Source organism: Callithrix jacchus, chromosome 19, assembly GCF_049354715.1.
Source record: "Callithrix jacchus isolate 240 chromosome 19, calJac240_pri, whole genome shotgun sequence".
In the NCBI taxonomy this organism is placed as follows: domain Eukaryota; kingdom Metazoa; phylum Chordata; class Mammalia; order Primates; family Cebidae; genus Callithrix; species Callithrix jacchus.
This window is the reverse complement of record NC_133520.1, coordinates 41,537,192-41,550,512: the sequence shown is the minus strand read 5'-3', so window position 1 is coordinate 41,550,512 and position 13,321 is coordinate 41,537,192. Positions and strand designations below refer to the sequence as shown.

Genomic DNA, 13,321 nt, shown 5'->3' with positions numbered 1-13,321 from the left:
ATACATTGCCAGAAGACGGGAACAGAGACTTCCCGTGAAAGAAATCACACTAATAACGGAATGGAGCTAAATGTTAGCAAAATGTTAGCATATCGTTTATGGCTTGTGGCGGCGCAAAGGAAGGCAGAAAGTGCCCTGAGTGAGGAAGCAAAAAACAAAGGAGGGAGACACACTTAAGGCAAGGCATAACGTTTCAGAAAAGTTTCGGCCCATGTCCTAGAGACTTTCGTTAGTGTCTTCACTAGGGAAGGGGTGTGATGGAAGCATAGTTCTCAGGGAAATCAGCCTGAGAATAGCACAAAGAATGGCATAGAAGAAAAATAAACTACTCCATGGATAAAGGAGAAGGGTGAGTTAACAAGGAGGGCCTAGCGGCCGTAAGAATGGAAAGAAGAAAAGAGTCTAATGACAAGAGATTACTTCAATCTCATGCGGCAAATACAGAAGGAAACGATAGAGTTTCATGTTTTCTAGACCAGGTGATTAAAATAATGGTATTTTCTTTGAGCACAGTAGGTCATGGGGTGGTTTTTCTTTGGGTGAGGTATTGAGATAAGAGTTCTGACTTTGAATTTGAGGGGACAATGAGATAGCTAAGTGAAGATATTCTATATACAGTTAAGAATTCTACTTTGGGCCTGGAGTGGGAGGGAAGAGCTGATGATAAAAAGTTAACAATACAGATGTATCTTCTGTGGTGATTCCAGGAGCATACATAAGTTAGCTGACTGATTCTAAATAAAGAATGGAAGAGCTTTGGGAGATACCCGCTGTTAAGGAATTAGTGGGGATGAGAAAAGGGGCAGAGCAGTGAGTTCTTCAAATAAAAGAAAAATGAAGAAAAAAATAATTTTTAAAAATGCGGTAAAAGAGGGTATTTAAAGGTGTCCATCACTAACAGGTCCCAAACAGGTTTCAGAATCATGATTAACAATGCAGGATTTGAAAAGAGGATGTCTCGAAACTGGTTATTTCTCCTATTAGCCTCTGAGCTATTCAAAGGCAGCTTAGAAAGAAGGCTGGGAGTTTATAAGAAAGGCTAATAGTGAGGATTTCTTCCAAGAGAGTTTTCTGAATGCTGTGCATTTTACCTTCCTACCCCTGGAGAAAAGAAAAGAAGAGGGGGCTTCGGAAAACCACTCAAGGACACTAACATGGCTCTCCTGGTTTGGGGATGGGGGAACAAGTATTATGCCAATTCCCATCTAGAAAGTTTGAAGGTAAGAGGCTGCCTGCAGGTACACCGACAATAGGGGACTTTAAATGGGACTAAGAAAGTGACATTTTATAGTGACTCGAGGTATAATCCATGAGGAAGATAAAGTATTCATGAATTTTATATAGCCAGCAAAAAGCCAGACAATACATGAGACTAAGACTATTAGAAACAGGGTAAGAATGTGACAAAAACGCAGTTTTATTAGGAGACTTTAATATATCTTTCTCAGAATTTGGTAGATCAAGTATTCATAAAATAGGTAAGCAAGTGGGGAATGTGAATAAAATTATTAATTAACTTGACCTAAGTCAAGACATACGTAAAATGGAGTCTCGGCTTATCCAGGAATTAGGACTCAAAGTCAGCACGTAAGGATAATATTGCATGTGGCCAACATTACTTTTGATTTCCCATAGAAGGTGTCACACTGGAAACTGAAACAGCATCTCTCGGTGAGTCCAATAGAGCCAGTCAGTAGTTCCAGTGACATCTGAACAGATCACTGTTTCTTTTGTTTTGTCCCACTTGAAATACTTTATCCACATGTTGAGCCATGTGGTAGTAAAAGTGGGTGCTGTTTCTCTGTTAACACTACAGTCATATTTATTGTGTAAGATGTTCACATGTGAAAGGCTCAGCAGGACTAAGACCAACTATGAAAAGGGAAGATTCAAATTTCCCATCTCTTATTCGCTTCGGAATAGAAGCACATGGAGCGGGTAGTGGGGAGAATCTGCTGTATCTTACAATACCTACAGAGCACACACGTTCTCTTCCAGAGCCTAGGGAAACACTTGAAGTAGCAATAATCTTGTCGTGAACCAAATATAAAATTTTAACAAGTGAAAGAACATAATTTTATAGGCTACAATTCAGGCTAGAAACTAAAAAATATAAATAGGCCTCAATTTCTTACCATATGACAGATTCAGTGTTCCGGGAAAACCTTTCCTGTACAGTATTAACATGCATACACCTTTTAAATGCACGGCCACACTGGTGGGAAACTGAGGGAATTATTTGTAGGCCAGAAATTCCAAAAAAGTGCAAATTCTTTAGATCCTGTTGGAGTTATCTGAAGACACTCTATCCTCCCTAGGGTTATCTGCGTATCCCTGGTGACCTGAATCACAAGGCAACACGTAGGGGAAAGGGGAGCAAGTGTGGGGCCCTAGCAGAGATAGAGATTAGATCAGAAAAGCTGAGGCTTCAAAGGGAAAAACCCTTAAGGAAGATGACAAGGACACATGCCCGAATCAAGCCTCTAACAAGAAAGCCTATCCTTTGAAGCTTTGAAGCCAGGTACTGATTTCTCTTCTCTACCTATGAAAGTTCTAGATGAGGCTGGGTGTGGTGGCTCACACTTGTAATCGCAGCACTTTGGGAGGCCAAGGTGGGTGGTCACCTGAGGTTAGGAGTTCGAGACCAGTCTGACCAACATAGCAAAACCCCATCTCCACCAAAAATACAAAATTAGCCAGGTGTGGTGGCAGGCAACTGGGATTCCAGCCACTTGGGAGGCTGAGGCAGGAGAATCGCTTGAACCCAGGAGGTGCAGGTTGCAGTGAGCCAAGGTCTCACCATTGCACTCCAGCCTGGGCAACAAGAGCAAAATTCTGTCTCAAAAAAAAAAAAAGAAAGAAAGAAAGTCCTAGATGGCATCTTACTCCAATAGAAGGCTGCTTCATCCACACTGAAGTCTGTTGAGTAGCGTAGCCGCCTTCATCAGTCATCTCAGCTGGATCCTCCGGGTCACTTCCGGCAGCTTCTCCACAGCACTTGCTGCTTTGCCTTGCGCAGATGGCTTCTTTCCTTAAGCTTCATAAACCGACCTCTCCTCGCTTCAGACTTCTTCTGCAGCTTCTTCACCTCTCTCAGCCTTCCTAGGACTGAAGAGAGTTAGCACCTTGCTCTAAATTAGGCTTTGGTTTAAGGGATGTTGTAGCTGGTTTGATAATCTGTCCAGACCATTCAAACTTTCTCTGTATCAGTAATAAGGCTGTTTCACTTTCTTAGCATTCGTGTGTTCACTAGAGTAGCACTTTTCATTTTCCTTCAAACACTTCGCATTCACAGTGTGGCTAACTGTTGGTGCAAGAGGCCGTGGGTTCAGCCTGTCTCAGCCTTCGATATGCCTTCCTCACTCAGTTTAATCATTTCTAGCTTTTGATTTAAAGTGAGAGACGTGCCTCTTCCTTTTACTTGAACACATAGAGGCTATTTTAAGGTTATTATCTGGCCTAATTTCAATATTGCTGTGTCTCAGGGAGTAGAGAGGCTGAGGGGAGAGATGGGGATCGGGGTCAGTGAGCAGTCAGAGCATACATAACATTGATTAAGTCCACTGTCTTATATGGGCACAGTCCAGGACACTTTCAATAGTAACATCAGAGATCACTGACCACAGATCGTGTAACAGATATAGTAATCATGAAAAAGGCTGGCATGTTGGGAGGCCAGAGAGAGAGGATAGCTTGAGACCAGGCGTTCAAGACCCGCCTGGCAACATGAGATCCCATCACTGCAACAATTATTTCAAAAAAATATTATCAGGCATGATGGCATGCGTCTGTAGTCCTAGCTACTCAGAAGGCCGAGGGGGAGGATCTCTTGAGCCCAGAAGGTCAAGCCTGCAGTGAGCTATGACTGTGCCACTGTACCCCAGCCTGGATGAAAGAACAAGACCCTGTTTAAAAATAGTAATAATAATAATTGAGGCCAGGTGCGGTGGCTCACACCTGTAATCCCAGCACTTTGGGAGGCTGAGGCAGGTGAATCATGAGGTCAGGAAATGGAGACCATCCTGGCTAATACGGTGAAACCTCGTCTCTACTAAAAATACAAAAAATTAGCTAGGCATGGTGACACATGCTTGTAGTCCCAGCTACTTAGGAGGCTGGGGCAGGAGACTCACTTGAACCCAGGAGGCGCTGATTACAGTAAGCCAAGATCATGCCACTGCACTCCAGCCTGGGCAACAGAGTGAGACTCCATCTGAAAAATAAAATAAAAAATAATCAAAATATTGTGAGAATTACCAAAATGTGACATAGAGACATCAAGTAAGCACATGATGTTTATAAAAATTGAAGGTCTGTGGTAATCCTGTATCGAGCAAGTCTGTTGGTGCCATTCATAGTATCTGCAAAGCACGGTAAAGCGGAGCTCAGTAAAACAAGGTATACCTGCATGCTATTTCTCCTTATCCACAGTTTTGCTTTCTAATAATTTCAGTTACTTGCCATCCACAGTGGTCCAAAAATATGAAATGGAAAATTGCAGAAGTAAACCATTCACAGATTTTAAATTGTATGCCATTCTGAGCAACATGATAGAATTTAGCACTGACCCACCTCGTCCAGCCTGGGGTGTGAATGATCTCGTTGTCTAGTGTATCCGCACTATGTGCACAAGCTGCCTGATAGTTACTTCACAGCCCACCGGGTTATCAGATCCGTTGTAGCGTTAAAGCCATACTGTTGTGTTCAGGTAACCCTTACTTTCTTTTGTCATGGCCACAAGGTGCAAAAGTAGTGATGCTGTCGCATTGTTGTAATTGTTCTATTTTATTCCTAGTTATGTTCATCTCTTACCACGCCTCATTTATAAATTAAACTTTATCATAGGTTTGTATGTATAGGAAAAACGTTGTTATATGTAGTGTCTGGTACTACCCATGGTTTCAAGCATCTACTGGGGGTCTTAGAACTATCCTCTGTGGATAAAGGGGGCTCCTCTGTGGTGTTTAGTGGTGGTAGTATCCAGGTGAGGGGATATCCATGCCCATAAGGCCGTCCTAGGCACCGCAGCTGGATTGTGTATGGGCCCATTAAGCAAGCATTCGAGTAGCTGGGGAAAGAGACTAACCATAGGGCATTCAGGCGATGAAGTAAGAGCTTCCTCTCTGGTAAACGTTTTTTGATAAACATTCACATATAACTCAAAAAATCAGATATATTAGTCTCATCCTAAGAATTTCATCTACATACTTTTCCCCAATATTTCTTCTCATTAACTCTCGTTTCTTCCAAGTCCTGGCCATGTAGCCACATATTTACCTCTGCCCGTGATTAGGCCTCAGCCCATCTCTCCTGTTAGCAAAGCTGGGAAAATATATAGCACTTAAAGGTCTTTATGCTCAGGGGCCTTTTCTTCTCCACTGTTCCTTGAGAGTACATCTGAATGGAGCTGTAGCGCCACAGCTGTCCACATCTGGATTCAGAGCAATCTGTAAATGCTTCTCCTATGTTTTTCTTTTAGTCAGTGAAGAACTCCCCACGTCTAGGCAAAGGGGAGCTGTAAGTCAGCTATTCGTGCACTTCTTTGTGCATTAGGCATCCCAAGACCAGTTCTGTACTTACGCTTCATGACAGAGCTCTGACTTACTGGTGGTAGAGCTAAGATTAACGCTCGGTTATAAGAGGCAACCAGGTTTCATGGTTACTTGGTGTTTGGGGGTCAAAAGTTCAATTTCTGCCAATACCCCAGCCATGAGCTGTTTCTCAAGAAACCTGTTACTTGCCCAAGAGTTCTTGCATTTGCTTCAAAACTGTAGCGGCATCTGCTGATGTTCCCCATCAGAACTTCCAGTCATACAGCTTCCTCATCTGCCATAGACAGAGCAAGTACCTCTAGATCTGTCAGGTCCTAAGAGCCACATCTCAGCCCTATCTGCATCACCTGGACCATCTAAACAGGCTCTTCACCTGGACCCATTCTGGCTGACTTTCAGGTCTCTCTGTGTATCTGGGGAAGCACATCCAAATTATGTGTGGTACATGTTACCTCCAAAATCCAAAGTGTGCCATAAAAAGATGTATCCCTTTCTTGTGGAAGGAGGTATAAAAAGCAGGAACTTGTCTTTTACTCTCAGGGTATATCATGCATGACACAACTTATGGGATTTGTCTCCCCCCACTTTTTTTTTTTTGTTAGGGATGAAGTCTTGCTATGTTGCCCAGGCTGGTCTTGAACTCCTTGCCTCAAGCAGTCCTCCCAGAGTTCTAGGATTACAGGTGTGAGCCCCCACACTTGGCCTTGCCTCCTTTTTCTTTTTTTTTTCAAGGCAGTGTCTGGGTCTGTGGCCCAGGCTGGAGTACAGCGGCATGATCTCAGCTCAGAGCAACTCCCACCTCCCAGGCTCAAGCAATTCTTGTGTCTCACTCTCCCAAGTAGCCGGGATTACAGGCATGTACCACCAGGCCTGGCTAACTTTTGTATTTTTCACAGAGATGGGGTTTCACCATGTTGGCCAGGCTGGTCTCAAACTCCTGACCTCAAGCAGTCCACCTGCCTCAGTCTCCCAAAGTGCTGGAATTATAGGTGTGAGCCACAATGCTTGGCCTTGTCTCCTTTATCTTACTTATATATCTGCAGTGTATGTTTATACATACACTGATTCTAATCATCAATACAGGGACCAGCATGGTGTTCTATGAGATGATGATGGAAACAAACTCCATGACAGCAGGATCGTAGAGTGGCTGTGGTCCTGAGGCAAGAAGGGAGGTGGACTGCGGGATTCCCCGGGTGAAAGCAAGCTGCTTCTGATCCTTTCTGCCTGTTGGGTTTCTTGCCCAGGGCTGCAGAAAATGGAGTGAAACAAAGCTTGAGCCTCAGTCAGTCTGATAGCAAAGCTCATGTTCTTTGCTATGCAGATATCTGAGTGTTGAGAGATGGTGGTGAAAGCTCCCACATCATACGTACTTTTTAACTTTTACTGTTTTCTGTACAGTGTAATATATTTAAGTGTCTGGAATTCAGAACTCATTCAGGTTTGAAGAGCAGTTTGTTAAAGGTTTACATGCATACGTTAGTGGTGTGGGGGGGAGGGAATAATTTACTAAATGAATGGCTGCTTATAAGATGCTGGGGTGGGATTGATTTGCTTCTTTGATGAGGCTACATGGGGTGGGGGAGATAGCAACTATTGATTAATCTCATGATGATATTCTATCAGTCCCCAAAACTCATCAGTCTTCTGAACAGTTCAAGCAAATAATTTAAATTGAGTTATTCTAGCCATTGCAGGTTCCCTGGAAAGGAAACTCTGAGATGAAGCTTAGCATGCAGGAAGTTTATTGGGAAGTGTTCTGGGATCGATACCTTTGGTGTTTCTGTCACTGATGCGGCTCTCAGTGCTGTGGTGAATGCAGTATCTTACGGGTCCTATCTCAAGGAGGATGAGTGGTTCACCTCTGATAAACTCACTCCAGCATTGCCCTTTCTCTGTACATTATAATAAAGAACTTCTGGCATCTCTAATTCATTTAGTGCATTCATGTCAACAACTGAATGTGACCTAGAATTATGCTTGCACTTCCTTGGTCTAACACTCTCAGAATTCATTTTTTCTATACATATTCTTAGGCTCTTGCTTATATAAGTTAGCAAAATTCTGCAGTTACTTTTCTATGTAACCCTTCCTCTTCTGAGTGTCCCTTTCATATTACTCTCTAGAACTTGGCAGAATCTAAATCTGTCTACAAACAGTGTGTTTGTGAGATGGAGCATGATAAGAACTGGGTTATGCTTGCAATGTCAACACCTCAGTAAAAGTGATATCGCTGGGCATAAAAAAGATAAAGCATGCTAAGAGTAGCCAAAAGAAGCAAGATTGGCCACATGAATACCAGATAAAGTGGAATTCAGAGCGAGGAAGATCTAAAGAGGCACCTGCAGGGTGATAAAAGGTGTCGTAATCCTAAACATGGATTTACCTTTAAAACAGCTTCAACATACCTGAAACAAAAACAGAACTAAACGGAGAAACAGATAAACTCCTAATTATAGATGGAGATTTCATCACTCCTCTCTTAGAGATCGATAGGACAAGTAGAGAGAAAATCAGTCAGGATGCAGAATTCCTGATCCATGCCATCAACCAACCCAATCCATTTGACGACACTACACCCAACAACTTTTAAACCATAAAGTTCCAATTGCACTTATTCCATGCTGATCCCATCACAGTTTCATTCCATCAAAAATCAACGTGGCTCTCTTTCCAGTCACAGTTGCCTCTACCCAAGTCTAGACCTCATTGTCACAGAGCTGGGTTGTTTACTACTATTTATGGTTTTTCTATATGGCCCACTTACATCTAGTCTCTCTATTCCAAATCACTTTACAAACCACTATTGAATTAAGTTCAAAAACAATCATGACTCCTTTATAGAAAAAGGGTAAAGTCAAAATTCCTACACCTTTCATTAAAGCCCCATGGAGGGCACCTGAGCACACGTATGCAAACGTGCACACACGCACACCTGCAAAACTCCCTCTCCTGTCCTCTACATGCACCAGATTCATTCCTATTCCAAACCTTCGCTCATCTCTTCCTATACCTGGAATGCCCTAACCTTCATCCTTACTTATTTAAACTCCAACCTTTAGGACCCAGCACAAGCCTCTGTGATCAGTCTTAGGCGTTGGTGGCTCCCTTGCTGTGAAAATTCCTGATTCCTGTGATAGGTGTCTACATCACTCATTCGATTTTTTTTTTTTTTTTTGGAGTTGGAGTTGGAGTCCCACTCTGTCACCTAGGCTGGAGTGCAGTGGCACCATCTCAAGCAATTCTCCTGCCTCAGCCTCCCAAGTAGCTGGGACTACAGGTGCAGGCCACCACACTCAGCTAAATTTTTGTATTTTAGTAGAGACAGGGTTTCAGCATGTTAGCCAGGCTGGTCTCAATTTCCTGAGCTCAGGCAATCTGCCCTCCTCGGCCTCCCAAAGTGCTGGGATTACAGGCGTGAGCCACCATGCCTGGCCTAGAATTTATAATACAGCATCTTGTATTGTTGTTTGGTTGTATTTACATGCCAATTCCACAAGTTGATGTGATAGTTTGGTTTGAATCCCAGTTTTGCCATGACAAGATATTCAGTCTAAAGAAAATTGCTCTTTTTGAGCCATTGCGTATCTGTAGAATGGGTCGATAATACCTATTTGACAGTACTCTGAAGAGTAAATGAAGCATCTGGGTAAAAATCTCTAACTTTGCTGAGCATATAACAGATAATAAAAATCAGCCCCTTTCTTCTGTCTTCTCCCACATGTAGGTAGGTGAAATCATGTCATAAATGTTTGCTTAGCTATATCCTGCCTCATTCCAAGCAATATACTTAATAATGAGAGATACTCGGTAACATTAGAAATGAGAATACAGTTTTATATATTGAGCTCCAAAACTCAGCTTCCTGAAGGAGTTAGCCTGCATCAGGTGAACATGATAGGCACCAGGGTCAGAAAAACCTGAATTTAAATCCCACCTCTGCTGCTAACAGCTGTGTAAACTTTCTCAAGTTGCTTAACTATCTAAGCTTCCTCATCTGAGTTTCCTCATCTAAAAGGAAGGGTTGCTGTGAGGATCAACTAAGACAATGCATGTAAGTATTTGGCATCCTGCCTGGTACATGGCAATGCTCAATTTGTATTCATCTTCTTTCTTTCTTTTTTTTTTTGAGATGGAGTCTTACTCTGTTGCCTAGGCTGGAGTGCAGTGGCACAGTCTCGGCTCACCACAACCTTTGCCTCCCAAGTTTAAGAGATTCTCCTGCCTCAGCCTTCCAAGTAGCTAGGGCTACAGGTGCCTACCACCATGCCCAGCTAATTTTTCTATTTTTAGTAGAGAAGGGGTTTTGTCATGTTGGCCAGGCTGGTCTCGAACTCCTGACCTCAGGTGATCCACCCGCCTCAGCCTCCCAAAGTGCTGGGATTACAGGTATGAGCCCTGCACTTGCCACTATTCATTTTCAGTAAGTATTAATGCTCATAACTGTTAGCTGTTTTTATTATTTCTGCCAATACTTAATATCATTATTACTGTTGCCTTGGGAACCACTATCAAAATGATGTAAAGCCGTTACGATAGAGAGCTCCTGAGGAATCTCAGAGAAGCCTGAGATGTACATATGAAAAATAACCACGGTTGTTATATAAATGTATCCATTCTGTCCTTTGTCAAGAAAATGACACCTTAACTAGGATTATATATGGTTTGATTGTTACCATAGGGACATGGGGAGAGTTTTAAAATATACTGTACTTAATTTAACCTTCAACATTATTTTTCTGATTTGCAGTTTCTGTAATCTAACAGCTATATTTGCAATAGAGACATTTGGACCGATTCCCAGGTAATGAGCAATGCCTAATTGGACTTTAATTAGGGAATTTCTAAAAGATACAAGTGACAGCCAAGAAGGAAAAGCACCTCTTCCCCATGTTTCCCAGAAACAGAGCCTGTGCAATCACGTTTCAGGGTCCCCAGCTTAAATCTTATTATGAAAAATATTATTATACAGTATATAATGCAAATGAATCCTAAAACAAACAAAAAAACACTTGTATGAAGTGTTCACTGCAAAGTCAGTCGTTTTAATATATTTAGATTTTGGGGGGCCATGAAATCCGTCTTCCCAAATGAGACTTGCTGTTTCCCTGAAGCCCTGGAGCTTCCGCCCCGCTATATGACATCCTAAAATTGTATGTGTATATACAGGCATAATACAGCAGGAAAGAATTCCTAAGAACTGTTACTGCAGCAAAGGTCCCCTTTTGTGCCATCCCACTCAACAGCCACTATCTTCCTATCAAACATGTCCCAGCTCTTCCTACTTGGCAGACGGTGGAATGTGGCGACAGGGATTGGACAGTGGCTGTGCCCTCTGCTCTAAGCCTGGGTCAACTTTCATCCACAGACTCTCATTCTGATGTGTTTAGAGAACAGTAAACGCATTTCCCTGGACTCAGCTCCAGTACCCTTGGAGAGCAGAGTTACAAGTCATAATACTAAAATTAGGACCCCAAATGACTTTGCTACTCAATTCTGGGCCCGGTGTTTGGAATTTGGGTGTTTGGGTTTTGTTTTTTGGTTTTTGGGTTTTTTTGCGGGGGAGATGTTAAATAAGGGCATAAAAAAACAATTAAGTTACTCATGGCCCTACAGTAAGTATTACTGACTTCTGGGGATTTGTGCTAATGGAAGGTTAATAGTGTGAATAATCTGCAAATGAGGTCAAGAGTTGTTTCTAAATAACTTTGGGAAACATGCATAACCTTTTTGTAGTGACTTTTCTTCCTCACTGGGTTGGTATCTTTGATTTAGGTGAATATTAAGGTTTGCCCACCCAAGTACCCACTAGCACAAGAGGGAGTCAAGTGAAGTTAGGCAGGAGAGGATAAAGAGCAAAGGAGGAGGGTCTCACCTGCTTGCCCCGCTCTCACCTGCCAGCAGCTAGAGTGCAGCAGCCGGGACATGAGCACAGCATAGAGGATAGTCTGTTTGGTTACTGACGTAGGTAGCCTCCGTTAACACCTGGGCCCTGAAGGGTAGCAGAGACAGACAAGGGCTGGCTGGTGGTTGATATTTTCTTAGTAACAGAGCCCTTTTCTTTTTTCTTTTATTTATTATTTATTTAGAGATGGAGTCTCACTCTGTCATCAGGCTGGAGTGCAGTGGCCTGATCTCAGCTCACTGCAATCCCTGCCTCCCTGGTTCAAGTGATTCCCCTGCCTCAGCCTCCCGAGTAGCTGGGACTACAGGTGCTCACCACCACACCTGGCTAATTTTTTGTATTTTAGTAGAGACGGGGTTTCACCATGTTGGCCAGGATGGTCTCGATCTCCTGTCCTCGTAATCCACCCACCTTAGCCTCCCAAAGTGCTGAGATTACAGGTGTGGGCCGCCGTCCCCGGCCCAGAGCCCTTTTCTTGAGTAGTGACTAGAGATGAGTTTGTAGAAGGCAGAGAGCTTGGTACTTCCTTGCTCCCGGCTCAGCACTCAGCTCTGCCACGTTCCCGAAGTTTCCATTCTGCTGTCTGGAATGGCCACCATTTAACCAGCGAACTCACCTAGATCTTCTTCCAGCCCCTGAGCCTCCCTCTCTCTCCTTAGGTGAAACCAGGCTCACCCTGAAGACACTGCTCACCTTTAGTCCTCTCAAGTGGAGGATTTTGTTACTTTTCCCATTTCCTTACACCTCCCATGTACCTCAGGGGGCCAATTCCCACTCATTATTTATCAATTCTAAATCATTATTTACCCTGGTTCTCGTCAAACAAGACCAAAGACGCAAAACATACCCCGATCCTCTGAGGCCCACGGCATCTGCTACAGCCCCAGCTGCCTGTCCTCCTCGCTACGTCCGCTGCATAGTCGGCTTCATTCACTCACAACTCTGGCCCCATCGCACTGTTTTCCTCTCCACATCAAGCCCCACCATCAGTGTTCACATCCAGCATCCAAACTCGTGGCCTCGCCACCTCCTCGGTGAGCCCCTCCCCTGCTGCACTTCAGCCAGCCGCTCCCATAGTCACAGCTTCCAGACTGTCATTACTTGTAACTTCTCCGCTCCCTAAAGCGCCCGTGCAGACGTCCCGTTCTTTGAGCACAACCTCCTGTCCTTCCAGCTTGTCAGTCACCCACCGCAACCCCTCTTCACCTTTTCTGGAAACTCCACCTGTACTTTCAATCTCTTTTTTTTTACTTTGCATGTCCAGACATTTCAAAGTCCATTATTTCAAGAACACTTACCAGTACACCCTCACCCCTCTGGGATTTGTTCCTCCCGCTGGCAAATCCCCAGCTACCTACTTGCTCTGTGACTACACCTGAGCAGCATTCTCTGTAGCAGCGATTTCAGGTTGTATCTAATTAGTTTCCTCCTCAAACCTACTTTCCTTAATAATCAAGATGAGCTTGTTTCCACCCTCACAAAAAAAATTAGAAGCCATCAGCCAGGAACGCCCTGTATTCCTGATTGCAAACATAAAAATCTACTAGCCTCTGTATCCATCATCTCCTCTTCCCATCTTGTTACAACAAAGGAAATATTCCTCCTTTTTAAATATAATTCTTCCACCTATGCTTTGCACCCTGTTCCTTTCCACTTGCTAAGGAAACTTTCAGATCAATTATTCCTTCTCTCTCCTGTATATTCAACTTTCCCTCTCACCCAGATCCCTCCTATAGGTTGTTAGTGACCTCAAGTCACTCCTTTGCAGGGCAGAACTTCTGAAAGGCTTGTCTAGACTCACAGTCTGCATTTCCCTGTGTCCGGCCCTCTTTCTCCAGTCCATCCGGTCTGGTTTCCATCTCAT

General features: G+C 43.5%; 1 protein-coding gene across 8 annotated transcripts in view; it reads left to right on the top strand.

Moving 5' to 3' along the window:
- The window catches only part of CATSPERE (catsper channel auxiliary subunit epsilon), a 147,614-nt gene that overhangs the window by 130,410 nt on the left and 3,883 nt on the right, over window positions 1-13,321 (top strand). For 7 of the 8 annotated variants that reach the window (XM_035280412.3, XM_035280410.3, XM_078357195.1 and 4 more), the window contains one exon: window positions 10,303-10,356. The exons of the other annotated variant lie outside the window; for it this stretch is intronic. In XM_035280412.3, coding sequence (XP_035136303.1) covers window positions 10,303-10,356 — 54 coding nt within the window. The remainder of the gene's footprint in view (window positions 1-10,302; window positions 10,357-13,321) is intronic. 8 annotated transcript variants of the gene reach the window in all.